Source organism: Eurypyga helias, unplaced genomic scaffold (assembly GCF_000690775.1).
Source record: "Eurypyga helias isolate BGI_N326 unplaced genomic scaffold, ASM69077v1 scaffold11153, whole genome shotgun sequence".
Taxonomy (NCBI): domain Eukaryota; kingdom Metazoa; phylum Chordata; class Aves; order Eurypygiformes; family Eurypygidae; genus Eurypyga; species Eurypyga helias.
In genome coordinates, this window is record NW_010239236.1 from 36,661 (window position 1) to 57,241 (window position 20,581).

At 38.4% G+C, this 20,581-nt stretch overlaps 1 protein-coding gene across 1 annotated transcript in view; it reads left to right on the plus strand.

The window, feature by feature from the left end:
- The window catches only part of USP7 (ubiquitin specific peptidase 7 (herpes virus-associated)), a 41,157-nt gene that overhangs the window by 5,891 nt on the left and 14,685 nt on the right, over positions 1-20,581 (plus strand). Inside the window, exons 2-17 of the mRNA XM_010148073.1 lie at positions 903-1,101; positions 2,388-2,526; positions 3,272-3,360; positions 4,052-4,160; positions 9,402-9,532; positions 12,356-12,410; positions 12,953-13,033; positions 13,123-13,213; positions 14,022-14,104; positions 15,075-15,184; positions 16,077-16,233; positions 17,338-17,482; positions 18,079-18,209; positions 19,285-19,419; positions 19,599-19,700; positions 20,374-20,479. Of these exons, the coding sequence (XP_010146375.1) occupies positions 903-1,101; positions 2,388-2,526; positions 3,272-3,360; positions 4,052-4,160; positions 9,402-9,532; positions 12,356-12,410; positions 12,953-13,033; positions 13,123-13,213; positions 14,022-14,104; positions 15,075-15,184; positions 16,077-16,233; positions 17,338-17,482; positions 18,079-18,209; positions 19,285-19,419; positions 19,599-19,700; positions 20,374-20,479 (1,863 nt within the window). The remainder of the gene's footprint in view (positions 1-902; positions 1,102-2,387; positions 2,527-3,271; positions 3,361-4,051; positions 4,161-9,401; positions 9,533-12,355; positions 12,411-12,952; positions 13,034-13,122; positions 13,214-14,021; positions 14,105-15,074; positions 15,185-16,076; positions 16,234-17,337; positions 17,483-18,078; positions 18,210-19,284; positions 19,420-19,598; positions 19,701-20,373; positions 20,480-20,581) is intronic.

Below are 20,581 nucleotides of genomic sequence, written 5' to 3' on the forward strand. Positions count from 1 at the left end.
AGTGGACACTGTCTGGGGCCAGAGGCGGCTGTACTTGGAGCTGGGGAAGCTTCTAGCAGCTTCTCATGGGAGCCATCCCTGTAGCCCCTCCTCTCCAGCTACCAAAACCCCAACACACAAACCCAACGCAAACAGAAGCAGAACAGATTGTGGTATAGGAAGGACTGGGGATGTGGGAAGAAGGCAAAATTAGTTTGTGTGTGTCAAAATAAGCTATTAGAAAAAAAAAATGCAGTGTCTCATTTAACTTTGGTTTAGACCACTAAAAATCTCTAAAATTTTCACTTACCACAAAGAATAGAGACCCTACTCTTGAGCTGTTATTCAGCAAACTGGGAGAAAACCCAACCACCAACCAGTGGGGTTCATCTCTTTTGAAAAGATATTGTTTCAAGCAGGAAAAAGCTACAGGGTGACTTGGTATCAATAGGGTAGTTGAACAGATTGTGAAAATCCTTGGCACAGCTTGGTTCATGCAAGGAGTTAACTTACACTGGGTGGTGAAGACACTACACGAGAAGAAGAGTTAGAGAGGGCTGTGATTTATGTTGTAAAGCGTTTGATGTCTCTGCCTTGCTATATCCAGGGCTTTAGAAGAAACTGGAGTGGTAGCAAATTCTAGTGCCAAAGAACTGTTTAAGAAAACAGTGTACAAAAAGAATGCGTCTTTCAGTGTGAAGTTTTCCTGAATGGAAACAATGGTTTTCAAAATGAAAAAATTGAAACCTGTTGCTAAGGAGTTCAGTGTCTCTCAGGGTTTGAGGTGGGTTTTTTGTTTGTTTGTGTTTTTTGTTGTTGTTGCTTCCAATATCCCACTACATAAAACATTGTATTGTTTTTGAAAATGACATTTTGGATTGAAGAACATCAGGTTTTCAAATAACTCTGTGTGTGTGTTACAGATACAAGTTGGCGATCAGAAGCAACATTTCAGTTTACAGTGGAAAGCTTCAACAGATTGGGCGAGTCAGTTCTCAGTCCTCCCTGCTTTGTACGGAATTTGCCATGGAAGATCATGGTTATGCCACGATTCTACCCAGACAGACCACACCAAAAAAGCGTAGGATTCTTCCTTCAGTGCAATGCTGAATCTGATTCCACGTAAGACTCTTAATTACTGTACAAATCCTCATTTGATACTACTTAAAGTATTGCAGGAAATACAAACATCTAAAAAAAAATATACCTAGCTTTCTGCAAGAGGGAAGAAAACGTGCAAGGGTAGAGTCACCCCTCCCCCCCCCGCCTTCTAAATCCCAAAGCATGAGAGTAATCCTGTCTTTAGGAGGAGCTAAAAGTACCTTGTGTAGCCACAAGTTTGTGGTAGAATTTAGATATATTTTCTTGACTGCTGGGGGGTGGGGTGTCTCTCACCTTTTTTTTGGCATGGGAAAAGTTCTGGGTTTATTTCAAATGGAAGTGGTACTGGAGCTACTCTAACCCTGCTGAGCTATCAATCCTGCCCTGTAAAGTGTGTGAGTGTGTAACTGCTAGCACTGAGGCAGCGCGGTGTGTGAGGTGGGCATCTCCTTAAATGGATCCAACTAGAGTGCAGATCCCTCAGAAAGAACCTTTCCAGTGGGGTAACTCCATTCTTGCACCAAATATCACACAACTTGTAGGTCACTCTGAATAATAAGTTGTTCTTTTCCATCATTTTTATAAAAAAAGGTGAGTGCTCAGTGCAGGAGGTAAAGAAGAAAGTTGTACATGTGTTAACTAGTCCCAGGAGAAGTGGCTCACACGCAAGTAGTCACAGAAGAAGGATAATGTGATCTTCAAAAGTATCAGCCAAGGTGCAGCTAAGCAAACAGTAGTGCCACTGCACGGGCCAGTGGCAAGACCTTGTCTGAACTAGTACTCATTCTGATCATCTTACACAAGTGGGACATGTATTTGAACAGGAACGGGCATAAAGAAGTGCTGCTGAGAAAATTAGGGTGTTAGGGAGTTTTGTCCTGTGGGAGGGAGGGTAGGACCACCTCCTCCTTTCATTAGCCAAAAGGCTGAGTCATCACACTCTGTAGACACCAAGACTACTCTGAGTTGGCCTGGCCATCTGTGTTGAAGTAGATTAGAAATGGCTCACCTCAGAGAGCAGTTAGCCTCTTAAACCACTGTTACCAGCAGTTGCCTGACAGTACTTCAACACCACTGTTGCCCTAAGAAAATCTGCATTCCACCTTCACATTCATAATGTGCCTTCAGAAAGTCCCAGGTATCCATGCCCTCAGTAACAGTTAACCCAATCTTAACATCTAATAAATTAAAAAAAAAATCCTGTATGTAAAAGTAATGTACCAAAGATCCCTAACAAAAAAATTATTTTCATAACGATAAAAAGCTTGGTTTTAAAAGAGTTTCGAATGTTTCTTCTGTATTTATAGGTCATGGTCTTGTCATGCACAAGCAGTTCTCAAGATAATAAACTACAAGGATGATGAAAAATCATTCAGTCGTCGTATTAGTCACTTGTTCTTTCATAAGGAAAATGACTGGGGCTTTTCCAACTTCATGGCCTGGAGTGTAAGTAGTTGGACAGGATTAATCTATTACTCGGTAGGAGCAGTTTTGAACTTGGACTCCTGAATACTGAGATACCTATAGAAAATGTGTTGGTTGGGATTTTTTTTCCCTCCAAGCTGTTATTTTTTTCTGTCATTGCTGTTAAGATTCTTTTTCAATTTCTTAGAAATTTCTGTACTCAATTGTAGATTGCTTTTACTTATGTTGTGATTGAAATACTCCCTTGTTACTGTTTTTTGCACATCTGAATGCTTGGTTATTGTTCTCACTGTGTGATAGCCAACATTATTCTGAAGCAACACAGATTTTCTTGCATTTCCATGTGTTCTTTGTATATGTGTACAGATATTTAATGCCCTAATAATACTACTAAGACCTATCTTGACTTGAGACAGCTTTTTAAGTGTTTTCAAAGGTTGGGCCCTTAATTTTTCATCTGTCTGGAATATTGTCCAGGAGAAGCGGAGCCTATGGTTACCAACTCATATTATCCACAGAAAATCGAAATAGTACTGCAAAATCTTAAAAGCCAGGAACAAGTTTTCTATATTGACACACTGAAAAAGAATTAAGTGTATTAAGCTGAAAACCAGCTTTGTTGGCATCCCTCAGTTTTTCTTCTTCAGTTTATTATTACTGATAGCTCAAGTTTGGAAATTAGAAGGTGATGTCTACCTGGGTGCCTTCACTACAGTCATGTTGCAAGCTCCAGTTTTCATGTCTGTGTGTCATTCCTGTTTTACAGGAAGTTACTGATCCTGAAAAAGGCTTTATAGAAGAAGACAAAGTTACGTTTGAAGTCTATGTTCAAGCAGATGCTCCACATGGAGTGGCGTAAGTATCTTGGCTTAAAAATAACATTCTTGGTTCTAATATTTTTGTTGTTTGAGATTGTTGAAGTATTTTGTGATACTAACATTTGTAGCTCTGGTTAGACATTCTCACGTTGTCGCCTTTAATTGGTGAATTCTCACATGGCAATACTTTTCGTTAGTCACAGATTTTTATATAGGTTAAATTTCTGTTTTCATTAGTCAGCAAAATAGAGTGGAACTTTAACTTCTGAATGAATTGATTTGTGATTTAACACCTCTGCAAACCTAGCCTCAACATTTCTGATCTTGCAACTGATAAGAGTTTCAGCCGCAGTCTGGTGGCTCTGCTGTCTAACTTGCCTTGCTTTACAGTTGTTTTAAAACTGCCTCCTCTGAGTTGCTCTATTTCATGTCACTTGTAAACCAAGTGGTGGTAGTGAAGACTTGCTCTTAAAAATACACCCTGGGTTCTAGTACACTTTCATAATACATAATTTTTATGCCATATAGAACATCCTTAAAAAGAAAACCTAACAAAATCACAAAGCATGTAATTGCAAAGACTGTTGTTACTGGCAGACAGTAGTGAAGTGTAGTTTATTTGAACCTTAAATGAAGAGTAGCTGATACCTACCAGCAGCGCTACCTTATAACAGATACAGTATTCTAGTTAATACAGAACTGTCTTGTTTTTAACCACTGTTTTCTAGGTGGGATTCAAAGAAGCACACAGGATATGTTGGCTTAAAGAACCAGGGAGCAACTTGTTACATGAACAGTTTGTTACAGACTTTATTTTTCACAAATCAGCTACGAAAGGTAATTAATAGGTGAAAGAAAATTAGATTGCTAATTGAAATAGACAATGTGTTGTATTTATAAATGCTTCTAAACAGAGCTGTATGTTCCTTTTGCCTCCTTCATCCCTTTAGAGAAGTGGTGACTTACGTGGTGGTGCACATCTTACTTGTGAGTGCAGGAAGCTTCCTTTATGGTGGTTTGAATATAAGCTTTTGTTTGGTGTCAAGGCGGAGTCAAGATCTGAGCTTAAGGGGTGTTTTGTAGACTGCATGATGTGTTATGTTGCTGTGAACTGTTGGGGAGAGGGGGCGGGGACGAGGAAGAATGACTCCACAACTTGCAGATGAGAGACGGAAGTAATTTCCCTTTCTTGAAATAGTTAAAATAGAGAAGTCAGTTATGATTTCTCAGCCCATAAACAATGTAAAAATATAAACATGTACGACCTCTAGAGTTCATTTGTTCTGTCTTACAGTTTATATTATGCAGCTGAATTTTCTGTTATTGTGGTTAGCATCTTTGTAGTGATGGAAAGTGTTATAATTTCAGTAAACAATTTTATAGTTGCTTCATTCATATGGTTTTATTTACTGTAGATGTTATTTCTTTGCTGGAAGAACTGTTTCAAATGTCAGCTTAATAAATATCTCATCCAAACCCAAGGTGAAACACACTAGATAATATATCATCTTCAAATAGTGCAGTAGCCTTAATGGATTAAAAACACGAATGATGACTTGATATTGGAGGTGACTGTCTGGAAGAGGGGATGTACTCAGGGGAAAAAATGTAACTCAGCACCATTTAGTTTACTGGAGTCTCCTATTGATCCTAATTAATCCTTCTGCATGTTCTTGCCCTTACTGTATCTCTTTTAGTGAAAATGAACTCTTCTGGCTTATGCTTTCTTCTGTGCATACCAGTTGTTACATTTCCATTAAGCTTTCTTTTCTCCAATATTTCCATTTTGATTTTACCTAAATTCCACTGTCTTCGATTTTCCACCATCTTATTGATATCACTCTGGCCTGTAAATGTCCCAGTTGGGATTTCTTTTTTTCTCTTCTGCAATGTGCTGCTCACTCCGAAGCAATGCAAAAAATAGCACACCAAACTCCAGTAGGCTGTAACTGAGATCCTGCCAGTGCCATCTACAAGAAATAAAAACTTGACTTGTTTTCCATGATACACTTGTTCCTTTTTCGCAAGAGGTATAATTTACTCATTCAGTGTATCATTCATTGTAATTCCTGTTGTTTTTACTCAACACCCGTAATGTTTGTGCGTTTTATGTTTTTGGACAACTTCAGTTTGTTTTTGAAAGAAGAATGTGTTTTTATAATAGCTACATCTAATCCAATTGAGTAGTTCCTTTCAAGATTGGCTTGTAGTCAGTAAATCAATATGTACCATGAAGTAATCTTGTTCTGTGAAGAAATTCTTTTCGCGATACAGATTTGTTTCATATGAACTAATCTTTTTAGGCATTCCCTTGCACTTCTCCTCTAGACGCCAAATAAGTAACAGCTTTTAGGGAGTGTTAATGTCTGGATAGTGACCATATGAGAAAGCTTGACTTACTGCCTGGTAACTGCAGCTTCCTTTATGGAAATGCTACTGAATATGCCCAATTCTTAGCTCATTCTTCTGGTTTCCAGAGCCTCTACAAACAGAACAGACTACAGTGGTAGTTTTAGACAGTTTCAGTACTCACTTGTCATTATTACAAATAAGGAAGAATCAGTAGCTGTCTTGTGTGGGGAAAAAAAAAGAAAATAATTTCTACAACATTGACCGAACTTGTTCCTCTAAAACCAAATTTATAGTAAAATAAAATGTGTAGTATCCTCAGTGTGCGTATCACCAATTCCATTATTAATTCTGCTTACTTAGAAGAAATAATGATTTCTATTGCTTTATTTAGATCTTTGTCAACATAGAAGTTGCTGTCAGGAGTAGAGCTGGGAAAGCAATGAGCAATAGCCAAGGCATGCGCCTGTCTGTGGAAGTCAGTCTCTGGTGAAGCGTGGGTGAGGATTGATGGAGAGGAGCTTTCTTCTTTGCTCTGTTTCCAGACAACAGATGGAAAGTTCTTGGGTATTTGAAATGAGACCTCACTTTATGAGCAACCAGGTGGCTTCAGTGGTAGGGAATAAAGCAAAGGAACTTTCTCTTCAGAGCATGCCTTTATTTGTCTCTTTTACTGGTAAATGTGTGCTTAAATATAGTCCACCTAGGCACAGGACAGTTGTAACTACCCGGGTGGGTCCAGGTTTGATCTTGGACCATGCTCCATGAGTCTTTCCATGTCTGTCATTAGCGCCTACATTTCCATCAGTGCTTGTGGCTGCATCCATCCCATTTTAAAACTCCATGGTGGTTCACTTGAAAAATGTCCTACAATTCATGAGAACATGGCAGAAAGTTTTTATATAACTAGTAAAATCAAAAATACTGGTCCAGCACACGTCTCCTTGATCTGGCTCTCCTCCTGTTATCCAGTATATTTTACTTTACCTTGGAATTTCATGCACAGTATTTTCTTACCTTCTTCATGTAGTTGTCTTCACTCTAAGCTTATCTGTAGCATTTTTTTACCATGGAAATATCTAAAATGTTTCTCACATCTCTGTATCTGTTGCTTACAGCCATTGCCTGTACATGTCCCTGTCACTCTTGTGTTCATTTCCTGAGGGGACTTCTCAGGTGTTAAATTAGTGATTCTCCTTTTTCCAAATGAATCAAAATACCTCACTCCTTGATCTCGAGGTCAGGCTTTCAGAGTTTGGGAGGGTAAGGCATAAAAATAAAGGTTTGTGGAGGATCGTATTTGAAAAGTGGTTTGTTTTAGCATAGAGAAACACTTAAGCTTTGAGAAATGGGCTTTGATACTGCTTATGTACACAGAGTGAAGAACCAAAGAAAGGCTTGGTGTTAAATGCTTAGCTTGTAGTAACACATTGAGAATTTCAGAAGAAATAAAATGGGTATTTTTATTCAATTGCAGCTAGAATGTAGTAGTTATAAATAAATTGTTAATTATTAGGATGTGTGGAGATATTGTGGGATCTTCATTCTTGGAGATGCTCAGAAGTCAACCAGATATGACCCCGAGCAGCTTGACCTAGCTTTGAACTTGGTACCTCTATGAGCGGGACCTTCAGAGTTCAGAACCTACAGAGTTATCTTCCAGACGCAATCACTATAAACACTAAACTCTTACAACAGTGCTTAGCTCATTAGAAAAGTACCTGATACAGCTACGTGAGAAAATACTATTTTTAGTTCTCTCAGTTTTTCCAGGCTTGCCAGGTAGTTAGCATGATGGATTGGCAAAAATAATGGCATGAACAATTACGGAGTTTCAACAGTTAATTTATCATCAGCAACAAATTTTGAGGATCCTATTTTTTTCAATTTATTAGATTATAGAAACAATTTAAACAAATTTTGAAATAAAAGCAGAGCAAAGGAAGACTTTTTGGTTGCAGTTAGGGTGGGGCTGTGCTGTTCTTAGTTTTCCTAACCAATTAAGATTTCTGTTGGCTCTCTTTCAACACGAAATTGTGATCAATGCCAGCTAATTTCTATTCACATTTTCTCCTTTATGTGCGTCAGTACTGCTGTTAATGATGTAGCTCGCAGCTAAGAACAACCATAAAATTTGAATGTTTCGGGTGTTCGGTCATGATTCCACCTTAGATAGTCTCTGTTTACAGTTAAATTTTGGAAATTAAATTTAAAAGATAGTCATGTGAACTATGATACTGCTTTACAGTTGCATAATTAACCAGTGGTATTCTGTCTGAATACAAGGGATTTGCTCTATGAAACTCTTTGATATTTCAGGAAAATAATTTCCTTCATTTCATCTTACTACTGTAGCTGTTCTGCTGATGGTTTCTTATTATATTATTCTTCTACGTATTTATGTTGTTGTACTTCTGAAAAAAAATGTGGATATTCAGAATTGGAATAGGAAGCTGGCCTGACAACTTCTTAAACAATTTTTGCCTTTTTTCTTCTGTTCTTTTTTGTCAGTCCCCTGTGTTCTGTATGTACCAGCTTTGTCTTTAATGTCTGTCTCATCTGGTTCCCATTACCTCTGTACTGAGCTCTCATGTAGCAATGAATGTGGTTCCCCAGCAATTCCACTATGAACTGCACGTACTAACCTTGTTCTGTGTAAAGGGAACTGAAGTACAGGCTGTGTTAGAGGTGCTGGGCATCTCTGAAGTCTAGGCTGGTGCAGAAACTGAGTGAGAACTGTTAGGATCCAGCTGAATGCTTCACTCACAGAAATGTGTCATTCCCTGTTGTTTCACAGGCAAAAAATCAGGTGGCAATTTTTGTGTTATTTTCTAATATGCTACTTAATATTGGGGTCTTTATTTCTTCATGTGCTGTTACCTAATTTCCTCCCAGAGCTGTGTCTCTTCTTTTTACATTCATGCTTTCTAAATGAGTGTCTCCCTGTGAATACCTTTTCTTTGCTGTTACTTTTCCTTAGATGTGCTGGTGTTCACTTTTTAAAAAGTAAATTTCACTTCTGTGCCTATTGAACTACCCTAATCCTTGTTTGGTCTGTTTGTGTAATTTCTTTGTTCTCAGTCCCTCCCAGATCAGTATAATCAGTGAATTGAACTGTTAATCTGTTTATTTGCTGGACAGCGATGACGTTAAGTAGGAATGAACGTGTCAGGGAATCTCAAAGCTTCCTCTGACATCCTTCTCCATGTGGACCCTTTCTGGTTTTCTGCACTTGTTGCCCTTTATGGTGTCATGTGGTTGGGGTTTTCTGGGTTGGTTGGTTTGTTTTTCTCCGCTTGTAGTTGACTGTATCCGCAGATACCCAAGCCACAGCACAAAATTAGTTATTTTCAAAAGCCTGTAGTAGTGATCAGTATATCTGGTCCTACTGTGATGGTTGCACAGACATGCTGGGAGCGATAAGTTGTTTGGAGCTGTTGAATGCTTTAGTGCATTTACTTTTCTAGGGGGAAATAAGGGAACTACTTAGATAAAATAACCATGAATGGAATCTGTTGTTCTCATCTTTCTAACCACTCTGCTCTAAGAAGAGTCATTCCAGACTCTTGCGTGTTTTTACAGTAGAGTACGTGATTTTTTTTCAGACTCTTTTGGAGTGATGACTAAATGGAGTTATATGAAGGAAGTCACTGAGGAGGAAGGAATGCATTAAACAATATGAGCAGTAAGCTTTTCCTTAGATACTAATTGAACTAAATTCTTTTTCAGGCTGTGTACATGATGCCCACAGAAGGAGACGATTCATCCAAAAGTGTTCCTTTAGCATTGCAAAGAGTGTTTTATGAGCTGCAACATAGTGACAAACCAGTTGGAACTAAAAAGTTAACAAAATCTTTTGGGTAAGTGTCAGAAATGTGGACTATTTATTGGGCTATTAAAGGCTTCATGAAGCTTTTCTCTAAAAAGGTTTTATTTAAATCAGGCTATTTTTAGAGAGGTGCAGAGAAGTGTTAATATAGCATTATGTTAATTGCTAACTTTTCTTAGTTTACTTGGATAGGTTTTTATTTTTACTCAGTACTAAAAACGGCTGATCCAAAAGTCAGTTTTTGGGGCAGGGAGCAGTACACAGTTGAACACGGCTGACAGTAGCAGGGTTCTATTTTACGTCACCTGAAAATTGCGTGATGCATTTGACTTAAGGACAGCATGTGTTGAAATATTGCAGTTCATGTGTTGTTAATGTCTTTTCTTAAAAAAATAAATCTGGTTTAAATTTGGAGAAATAGCAGTAATTTGCATTTCCATATTGTTCTGCATTGATGACTGTTGTGACATTTTCTTGCGACATATCAAACATGCACATATTTTTGCCTGTGTGCAATTTGGAAGCATTTAATGCTGTGTTCTGTTGTGTGATTCAAAGCTTAAGAGGAGTATGTTGCATCTAGTAAGGCGTCAGAGCATACACCCAAAGAAAGGAACTCTTTGCATTTCCCTCATTCTAGCACCCTCTTTTCATCCATAAAACATCTACAAAAAGGCTTGCTTTTTGTTTTCATTTTTGCCCAGTAACCACTTCACTGATATGTTTTCCAGTCTGGTGGAACTTCTTGTGAGAAGGTGTTAGAGGGCGTAATTTTAAATCTGGAGTATCTAGACATAGAATTATACAATATAGCTGCATTGAGGGTGTTGATTTTTTTTTTTTTAAACTAGCTTGATGTTTCAGTTGAGCACAAGTTAAAATAACGTTTACAAGCCTTCTCTTTGCATATCGTGCAAGCATGGAGTAGGGTTTTCTCAATCTGTTATAAAATACTGTTTTGTATTACTTTGCCACACTGTATTTGTAGACTAGCCTTTTACAGTAATATTGACAGGCATTTTTAAATTTATAAGCAGGTTAGGAAGTTTGTGTCATCTTTTCCACATAGCTGTCCCAGCAGAAGCTGCGGGATGGACACTTAAAGCCTGTAGTAGTGCTCTGTCCTGATAAGATTCTTTGTAACTGTGCAACTTTGTGACATTTCCTTTTCACCTTTGGGGGGAATTTCAAAATTAAATTGGTAACTATAGTGGTATATGTTTATCTGGTCATACTCGCTTCCTACCAGAACACTGTATATTTGGTTTATATAGACATAAACTCCTGCTGTCCTGGTGCGCTGGAAAGACTTGCTGATATCGTAAATATTTCATCTTGAGTTAAGATCCCAACTGTGTCATCTTTAGTAACATGAAGATACCTTTCCTGAGGGTGTTGTAGATGCTTAATTTTGTACCTGAGAGCAAGGTTTAAAAAATGTGTTTGTGCTTGCCTTCATTCTTGGGAAGGAATTTTTGAATATGTTTGAAGATTTGGTCTTCCCCTCCCTTAAATCAGAGAGGGGTTTCTGACCTTGTGAGACCTACCTATGTGCTGTGTAGAGCATAACATTTTACTGGATATTGTGAGTTTCTGACCGAGTTTGGCTTCTTTCTGTAGAAAGCGATGCCATTGTCTGAAGGAGCCCTTTTTTATCCCAATATCAACGTGTAACCTCTTTCATTGATTTTGTCATTTAAGCTGGCTAGTGTTTGAAGCCTAGGGGGTCAGGGGGTTATTTACCATTCTGAATTACCCAACAGGTCATTTCATTCAGCTTGTTTAAGTGTGCACACACACACCCCCCCCACAGTTGTTTTGCCAACTTTTGGGAGCAGTACGGTGCTGTGTGACAGTGGTGGTGAGTCACTGAGAAGAGAGAGGGAGGGGAAGATCAAGTTAGTATTGCCCCTGGTCACCCCTGTGCTGGTGGCCTCAAGGGCCAGGGTTGAATCTTAAGCTGAAGCTGGAGCCTGCTTAAACATGGCTTACTTCATATGGTTAGGAGTGATGACTGTTGCAGAAAGAGGTTGTCAGAGACTAAAGTGAAAAAGAATTCTTGAGCTTAAGTTTAGGAAATCATAGGAGAAAGTATTTCATGCTGAGACTAAAACCACTTTATGCTTCTTTTTAATTTAAGGCAGTAGTGCGGAATGCCCTTGTTGCAGTGCGCCACGTTCGCTGCGAGTTGTTTAGAGATTGTTGCTCTCACCCCTCCTTTCAGCTGTTTGCACATGGGCAGTTCAGGAAGCTGGATGCCTCCTTGCATCCTTGGAGTTCCTGTGCGCCCAGGATTAACTGTTTACATGAGCACAAAGGAGCCAGTATTTCCTATAAATCCATTTACTTCCTTTCATGTGCTGAAATAATCCCTGAACGCTACCTGACTGCACCTGAGGGGCCCTCAGAAGAGAGGCAGCTAGAAGCATGCTGCGGAAACTATTCTGACAGCATTGAAATGCTCCCAGGCCTTTTCTTAAGCATGTTTTTGATGTGAACTGACTAGGTTGTAGACAGGAAGAACTCTTCTGCTAGCAGCAGCCTGGTCCTGGCCTCTTCGGCTGGGTCTGGCTGCCTTTCCAGTCCACATCCCCAGACCCACACAGAGAGAAGGCAGGCGGGCACAGAACAGCTGCCAAAATATCCCACAAGTTCACTGCCCCTTCTTCCTGCAAGGAAATGCTACAGAACTAAAAACCCTGTGCATCAGCCAGTACTGAACCTCAGAGTCTTTACATCTTGCTGTGTATTAAATTCTTGATCTGCAAAGAAATCATAAAAATGTCTTTGAGCTGTAAGTTTGGGGTTTTTTTTTTAATAATATAGTAATTTTATATTAATTTGCCTTACAAAGGTGGGAAACTTTAGACAGCTTCATGCAACATGATGTCCAGGAATTATGTCGAGTGGTATGTTTTTACTATTTCTCACTGATTTGTGATGCATGGTGTTGTCTCTTGATATTGTGTATATATAATATGATTTAGTAACAATCCGAGTAATTTTTACATTGATTATTTTAAATTAGGTCTCTAAGACGTAGAGTTTTTGCCTTGGTTTATTTCTCTTTGAGAATGTGATTGATTGTGGCCTTTTGTGGGTGAGGAATTTGTAAAGGATGAGGAAAGCTGAAAATAAACGGAATGTGTGCTAGTGGTCCTTACATAGCTCTGGAGAGAAATGCAGTTTTGAAGATGCAAATGCATCGTTACACTGGTGAGGATTTCCACACTCAAAGGAATGAATGTAGCTGGAGTAGTCCTCAGTGTAGTTTTTATGGGGAAGAGGAGGATTTAAAGGACTAGAAAGGAGATGCCAGTACAAGTAGACTAAAATTTCATTTTTATGCAAGTAACTTAGAGTTCAGTCAGTGGAGTAGTCACCTGTGTGTGATGAATAAATTTAAAACCTGAAAGTTTATTCTGTGTAAAAAATTCAATTTTTCTTACAGCTGCTTGATAATGTGGAAAACAAAATGAAAGGCACATGTGTAGAAGGCACTATTCCTAAATTGTTCAGAGGGAAGATGGTGGTATGTATTTGTTTACTTTTAAATAATTAAACAGTTGCTTTTGTACTTATATACACTGAAACTCTTTGGTTTTTGGTTCTTGTTTACAGTCTTACATTCAATGCAAACATGTAGACTACCGATCTGAACGAATAGAAGATTACTATGACATCCAGCTAAGTATAAAGGGAAAGAAAAATAGTAAGTGATACATTGAGATATGCACCAATCGAATGCTTAAACGTGTTGGACATCTTTAGTGCCTGTTGATTTCAAATGTGTTTGTTGTTGCTCAGACTTTGAAATAGCCTTGCTTTCATTTCAGAGGAAAGAGTCTCTGTAACCTCACTGAAAACATATTCTGCAGAAAATATTTTTGCTTATGATACCTTTTATACCTTCTCCCATTTCTCTTCCCTCCTCCTTCCTTCATAAGTCTCACTGATACCTTGTCATAAACTCCAGGAACATCAGGAGTTTTCCTGGTGTCATAGAAGTGCATGCTGTGCCATGGTGATAGCAGTAGTGTTGTCACAGGAGGTGTGATTTGTATGTGAAGATGAACTTGGAGGAAATAGATTCTTGTTTAGACCTGGCCATAGTAATAAGCAAATAAAAAGAATGAACTAATTGTAACAGCAGTGGTCCCTTATCACGTTACCAAGTACACTTGGCATACAAGACACGAAAAAGGACATATAAGAGTCCAGCAAACAGAATCATTTAGCTTGATACTTAACAGTTGCAAGGTGAAAATAGGAGATTTGGCAGACAGTTGTAACTGTGATTTTAAAATCTGTTGATATTCTTACGTATGCCCCTACAATCCAGTGCGTTTTTTGACACTTAAGCAATATAAAACCAGGTTTTTTTTAATAAAGACAAATATTCAAAAACAAACTCTCGTGTCTTAATATGTTACTTGATTAATACAATTTTAAACCTAAGTTCTAAAGTGAACTTAGATTTTTATTCTTCCCTACAATTTCCCAATATTTTTTTCATTTAGTTTTTGAGTCTTTCATTGACTACGTTGCAGTTGAACAGTTGGATGGTGACAACAAGTACGATGCAGGAGAACATGGCTTGCAGGTATTTTTCTTTTTTTAATTTGGTTTTAGATTTTATTCATCTGTCCTTGAAAATATGACTTAAGAACGCTGTGGTAGACAAAAAATGTTGCAAAACCCATTCTAGGGTTGTATCAACTGATTTTGCTGATTTTTCTCCTTAGACAAGCTTTTATGTAGCTCCTCTTAATTGCTGTTTCTTAAAACGGAATTTGGATTTTAAAACAAGCTAATTAGCTGTAAGTTTTGGGTTTATACCTGTGTTTCAGTGATTACAGTGGTTAACTTCTACTGATCTCAAGGCTTTGAAGTTCTCCCTTTAAAAGTACTCTGCTGTTCTGTGTGTCTGGGAAAAAAAGCATCATCGTTCTAAAAGTAACTCTAGAGAGGTCATTTTTGTGTCATCAACAAGAACACCAAGTGAACCCATGGAGTTTTAAACATTTATGTGTGTGCACACGTTTCTGAGCTTTTCAGCTGCACTTTGCTGCACCCGCTGTAGGAAGCTGAAATCCTTCATAAAAGATGTTGTTTTACTAAAGTTTACTTCTGCAGCTTCCGTACGCCAGGTTTTTTCAGTAACGTTCTGTATGTTCTTAGCTGTTCTTGGGAAGGCGTGGCATGGTAGCCAAATACGTGTTGGCAGGACACAATGAACATAACATTCTTAATTGATCAAAAATGAGGAGTTTGCCTCCATGTTCTCTTTTAATTTTGTTTATACAGGTAACTTGCTCTTAACGCAGTGAGGTGTTCACATGTGCCTGTATGAATGGCCTAAATTTACATAAACTGAGGTCTTGTGTTACTGGAGTAGCTCATAGGTGGATTCGTGCAGCCCCAAGATAGTTTCCACCCATGTTCTGAGCTGTTCTTTGGTGCAGATTGTATTGTCAAGCGACAAGTGAAAGTCCATAGGAAGAGAAGCAAACAAGTGTTTTGAGTTGCTAAGAATCTTGCGATTTCAACCCTCTTCCTTTTAAAATGTCTAGGAGGCAGAGAAAGGGGTGAAGTTCCTAACATTGCCACCAGTATTGCACCTACAGCTGATGAGATTTATGTATGATCCTCAGACTGACCAAAACATCAAGATAAATGATAGGTAAGTGGGGGGGGTGGTGGTGTTTGTTTGCTTTTCTTGGTGGTTTTTTTTTTTCGTCATACAATTTGGATCTGTAAATGTATTTTACCAAAAATAACGTGCCAAAATGCTATTTTTGAATCAACTCCAAGTGGAAGGTGTGTGCAGTCACACATGGTGGAGGTCTCCAGAAGGTGCGGGGATTGAATGGTTCTGAATGACAAACTTGAATACTCAGTCATTTAGTCAGATAGTCAGTAGCGACTTGAATACTCAGATAGTCATTTAGTCAGATAGTCAGTAGCCGTTGCTTTGCATGTGAAACAAGTGAGTGCGACTTCTAACATTCTGTGGAACGTTCTTTGTGCCATGTATGGAAAGTTGGTACATTCCCATAGGCTGCCACAAGAGTAAGTAGGATGAAAAGTAGTCCTCTGCTTTCCCTCTCTCTGTTTCCATGCCCACTAATTAAGTAGCGGCTGATAATCTCTGAAGGAGATAGGTAAACAAGATCTGTATTGCAACGATTTCCCTCTCACCAAGAAGGTGAGGCTGCAGCAGCAGAAAGAGATGTCAGAATAACGTTCCAGTCCAGCGGTAGCTCTGCTCGAAAAGCTGTATTTGTGTACTAGGAGATAACAGGTTTTGAACTTTTCCCTTGTCACCGTGAATCCAAACCAGCACTATTGCAGTTCGAGTGCTCTCACTCTTGTTACTGAGGGCATTCTTTTTCAGGGGTGCTTGTGGAGATTATTTGCATTCCATATTAAAAGAGTATAAAATCTGCCACTGTATGCAGTGTACCCCAGACACTGTGCTATTGTCACAGTAGCTTGTTCAGTAAGTACTGATGTCCTGCGTAATAGCATGCGTCTCTCTTGACTACAATTGTCTTAATTCTTTCCAAAACTAGGTTTGAGTTTCCTGAACAGTTGCCACTAGATGAATTTTTGCAAAAAACGGATCCAAAAGATCCTGCGAATTACATTCTTCACGCAGTTCTAGTACACAGTGGAGATAACCATGGCGGACATTACGTTGTTTACTTAAATCCAAAGGGCGATGGCAAAGTGAGTACTGAAAAGCACCTAAACATACCTGTGTTGGAAATACATGCTGGCCGTTTTCATAACGGGCAGGTCTTGGGCATTTTTGTTCCCTAACAGGAGAGTGGCTGTTCACTCTTCTGTTCCCACTGGCTTCGTCACACAGGGATTTGACTTCTCCACGTTGTTCTTAGCTTGATACTCATTTGGTACATATTCTAATGCATTTGGGAAAATTACTTTGTGTCTACAAAAAGAAAACCAGCAGCCCTTGTGCCTAGTTTTTGCTCTTTAGGGAGGAGCCTGCATTTGGAGGCACTAAAGAATCACTTCCCTTCCTCAGAGAGGCAGCTTCACCTTTGCTGTTGGCTTTTGGCAAAAGACTTAACTAAGGGAATCCCTTCAGTGTTATGTGTCTGTGGTGACATTCTACTGCAACCAAATTTTATTCAGCATTTTTTTTTCTCAGGCTGACTTTATGCTGAGGCAAATATGAGTGTTTCAGATGTTTCTGTGACTCAGAAGTTCAGTACCTCTCCATGTCCCACTGTTACAGGTTTAGGTGACTTTATTAGATTGGACGTTTATAGGTCAGGTGCCTCTTCCCTTGAGCCTGGCTGGTTTTGCATGTACATGACTCTTCACAGTAGAAGTCAGATTTTGCTGTGAGTTTACTGCTATTTGTCTTTCATTCTTAATTTGCATGGTTGTTTTAATTTAAAATTGGCTGTAAATTAATGTACAAATAATTACCAGATATCCTGTGCATCACTGCTTTTTATTTTACAACAAATAAGGTCAGTTCTCAGATTCATACAGAAATGTTAGATATTTGAATAACAGGCTTAAGAGAAAGTTTTTTGAATAATTGTTGGGCTTTTGATACTCAGTGTACAGTGTCCAAATATTTCAGTAAAGGTTCGGTATTTGTGTTCTTCCTCATGCTGAGTGCAAGTGGCAGGTACCTCTAATTACACTGAAGTAGACTTTTTTTAAAACTCACGCTGCTTGAAGAGCAATTTTAGTTACTTCAAAGAGGTGAAAGACATGCCAGGAATAGGATTAATTTATCATTCAAGAACATGTCTTTGTGTGTAAAATCATATTTATGTAAGATTTTCTCTCTAGTGGTGTAAATTTGATGACGATGTTGTATCAAGATGTACAAAGGAAGAGGCGATTGAACACAACTATGGAGGGCATGACGATGACTTATCCGTACGACACTGTACGAACGCGTACATGTTGGTTTACATCAGGGAATCAAAATTAAGTATGTATGCTCTGCGTGTGTTCCAAGTTAGATTTACATACAGGAATTTAGGACTATAATTTGCTTCTGAATTCTTGACAGCTTTCCTATATGAAGGGGCTTGTTAGTTATAGTTGGAATTTATAGGTGCCGTGGGATCAACCAGCCTTTTTCTCACTTCTGAAAAGTGTGTGCTAATCCAGTGTCATCTTGTCTTAGCAAAGTAAGGCAAGACTGTGTGTCTGCGAAGTGCTTCAGCCTTGATTGTTTTATAGGATGGAAAAATTAGTGAACTAAAGTGATGGAAGCTAAATCCAATGGATTGTAAATATGCAGATATAAGTATACTAAAAAAATGAGTGGTGGTAAATATTTTTTAAATCCTGAAATGAATATTTAATTTGGAAGTCTAAGATTCATATTTTATGGAGGTAGTGCATTTTGGCTTGGGATAGAAAATGCTGCTTTTGCCAAAACATGATCGTATCAAACCATGTTTTTAATTAAAAGATAAAAAAAGCCAGTTTTGACTTCAAATCAGAGGAGAGTCAAGCATGTATGAAGAAAACCCTGTTGGATGTAGATCTTGAAATGACATCACAAAATCTGCTTTGTAGGTGAAGTTTTACAGCCTGTCACAGACCATGATATTCCTCAGCAGCTCGTAGAAAGGCTACAAGAAGAGAAAAGGATAGAAGCTCAGAAGAGGAAGGAGAGGCAGGAAGCTCACCTCTATATGCAAGTGCAGGTCAGCTTTTGAAACAGATCAAGTTGCAACTACCTTACCATTAAAATTCATAATACTGAGCCACCCAAGACAAACCTTGATTGATTGGGTTTGGGGTTTTTTGTGGGGTGGGGTGTGTGTTTGGAAGTAGTGTTTGAAGTGAGATTACAATTTTAGAGCTTGTAAGTATATTTACATATGCAGTGAATCCTCATGAAACAGACAGTACTGTGTGTTACAGACACTTGTTTTCTCTAGAAGTTATGTGCTTGTGAGTAGAAATAGTAAGTTCAGGTGAAAGGGGAAGGACCTCAGGTTATTCTAAACGGCTGCTCTGCCACCACACTTATCTCCTTCAGGAATTATTTTCTAAAATTAGAATGTATCAAGCCATAGGCTGCAGGCCTGGACTACTGCCAGACTCAGCTCAAGTAGGAGGAGAGAGTGCTTATATTTGCAATTATCTTTTCGGAAAAGCCAGATGGACTAGATTGTTATGAATTGCCGTAAGGAACCACATTTATGGCTCTTTCCAGAGCCCATCTGGCACAGGAAAGTAGAACCCATTTTCCGTTTGCCTCCATGCTTCCTTGCATCATCCTTCCGGTGTCTGTAAGTAGAGGTATCAGTGAAGTTTAGCTTGCTCTATGTTGTGTGTACAGCGGTGCTGTTTTCAGTGGAGAGACTGGCAGAGTTACACCTTTTGTCTTTCTCTTATCCAAGAATGCGTGGGAGCTGCGGGAGATACAGGAAACACTTTTAAGCCAGCCTCCGTGCCTTACGCCAGTAAAATAAATATGTAGCCTTCTTTTGCCAACATTGAGCACGTTTCCAAGATTGGGATCTAAGTGCAACAGGTTTTTAATTGTTCGAGATTTGTAAGAATTAGCGTATTTTAATTACTTCCACTGATTTGACTATCAATCATAACTTTTCAATTTCAGTATAGTCTGTGTACTTTCAGATTTTTTCCATGAGAACACCAGTCGTGTTAGCAGTGTGCCACTCCATTCAGAGAGCTGGTTGCATTGCGTAGTAAAGCCTCATGAGAAGCTGAGCTCATACGAATAGTAACCTTTTAAATGTAATTTTTCAGATAGTGGCAGAGGATCAGTTCTGTGGTCACCAAGGCAATGATATGTATGACGAAGAAAAGGTGAAATACACTGTTTTCAAAGTATTAAAAAACTCCACGCTTACAGAGTTTGTTCAAAATCTCTCTCAAACAATGGTAAGTTTTCTGCACCTGAATGTGTTCATTTTATTACACTATGGTTGCTTCATGGTCTTTATCTTCTCCAGGTGTTGGCAGCAGTTATAATTTAGACCTTTTAAAAGATCTGTTTGAGTTTAATAAAAGTATCTTAGCCTGTTTGTTTATTTGTTTCCTGTCACAATTATTTATTTTAGGGATTTCCCCAGGATCAAATCAGATTATGGCCCATGCAAGCTAGAAGTAATGGAACAAAAAGACCTGCAATGTTAGATAATGAAGCAGATGGCAATAAAACGGTAAGTATTCATTGACAGAGGACATTATTTCTGTACATCACCCATGAATTTGAGTTCTCTTTAAAAATGTGTACATTTGGGACATCAGATTTTTCAGAGCTTTAATTTAACCTGTATCTGGTAAAGTCTGATACTTGAAGAGATGAGATTTAGTGGATTGATTTGGATAGGAGGGAGGAGTGTGGTGCATGATTTTTCTTCCATGAATAAAGGTGTGATTGGGATTGTTGTGTTAATTTCAAACAGAAATGTCTTTGAGACCTCCATTATTTGGGCAGAAGCTCTGGATTTAATGAAATGTGGTGTTTAAAATGTAAAACATTGTGTCTAAATACCAGAGAAAACAGTGATTATTTTCACTGTCCTGTTAACTTCTAAAGTGAAGTAATTTTTTTGCCATCATAAAGATACCTGTTGATATAGTTTTTAAATTAAAAAGAAATAGGTCCATTTTAAATAAAGCTTACTATTTGTCCTCTCTTAAAATTTATTTGTGCTTTTATCTCATTGTTTCTCTTAAAAAACTTCATAAACTGGCTGTCGTTAATGCAACTAAAAAAAATAAATCTCCCACTCATAGAATGTCATAAAGTTCTTGTATCTGATGAAAATGCAGATATTAGGTTATATTATATTCTCCAGAGAATTTTTTTTTCCACATCTTTCTACATAGATGATTGAGCTCAGTGACAATGAAAATCCATGGACAATATTTTTGGAAACAGTGGATCCAGAGATGGCTGCTACTGGAGCAACATTACCCAAGTTTGATAAAGATCGTAAGCATATGTGCTAAAGCTTGAGTAAATACAAAACCCTTTTATTCTGGGTATATCTCAGAAACCATTGTGTGCTTCTTTTTCCAACGATGACATTGATGT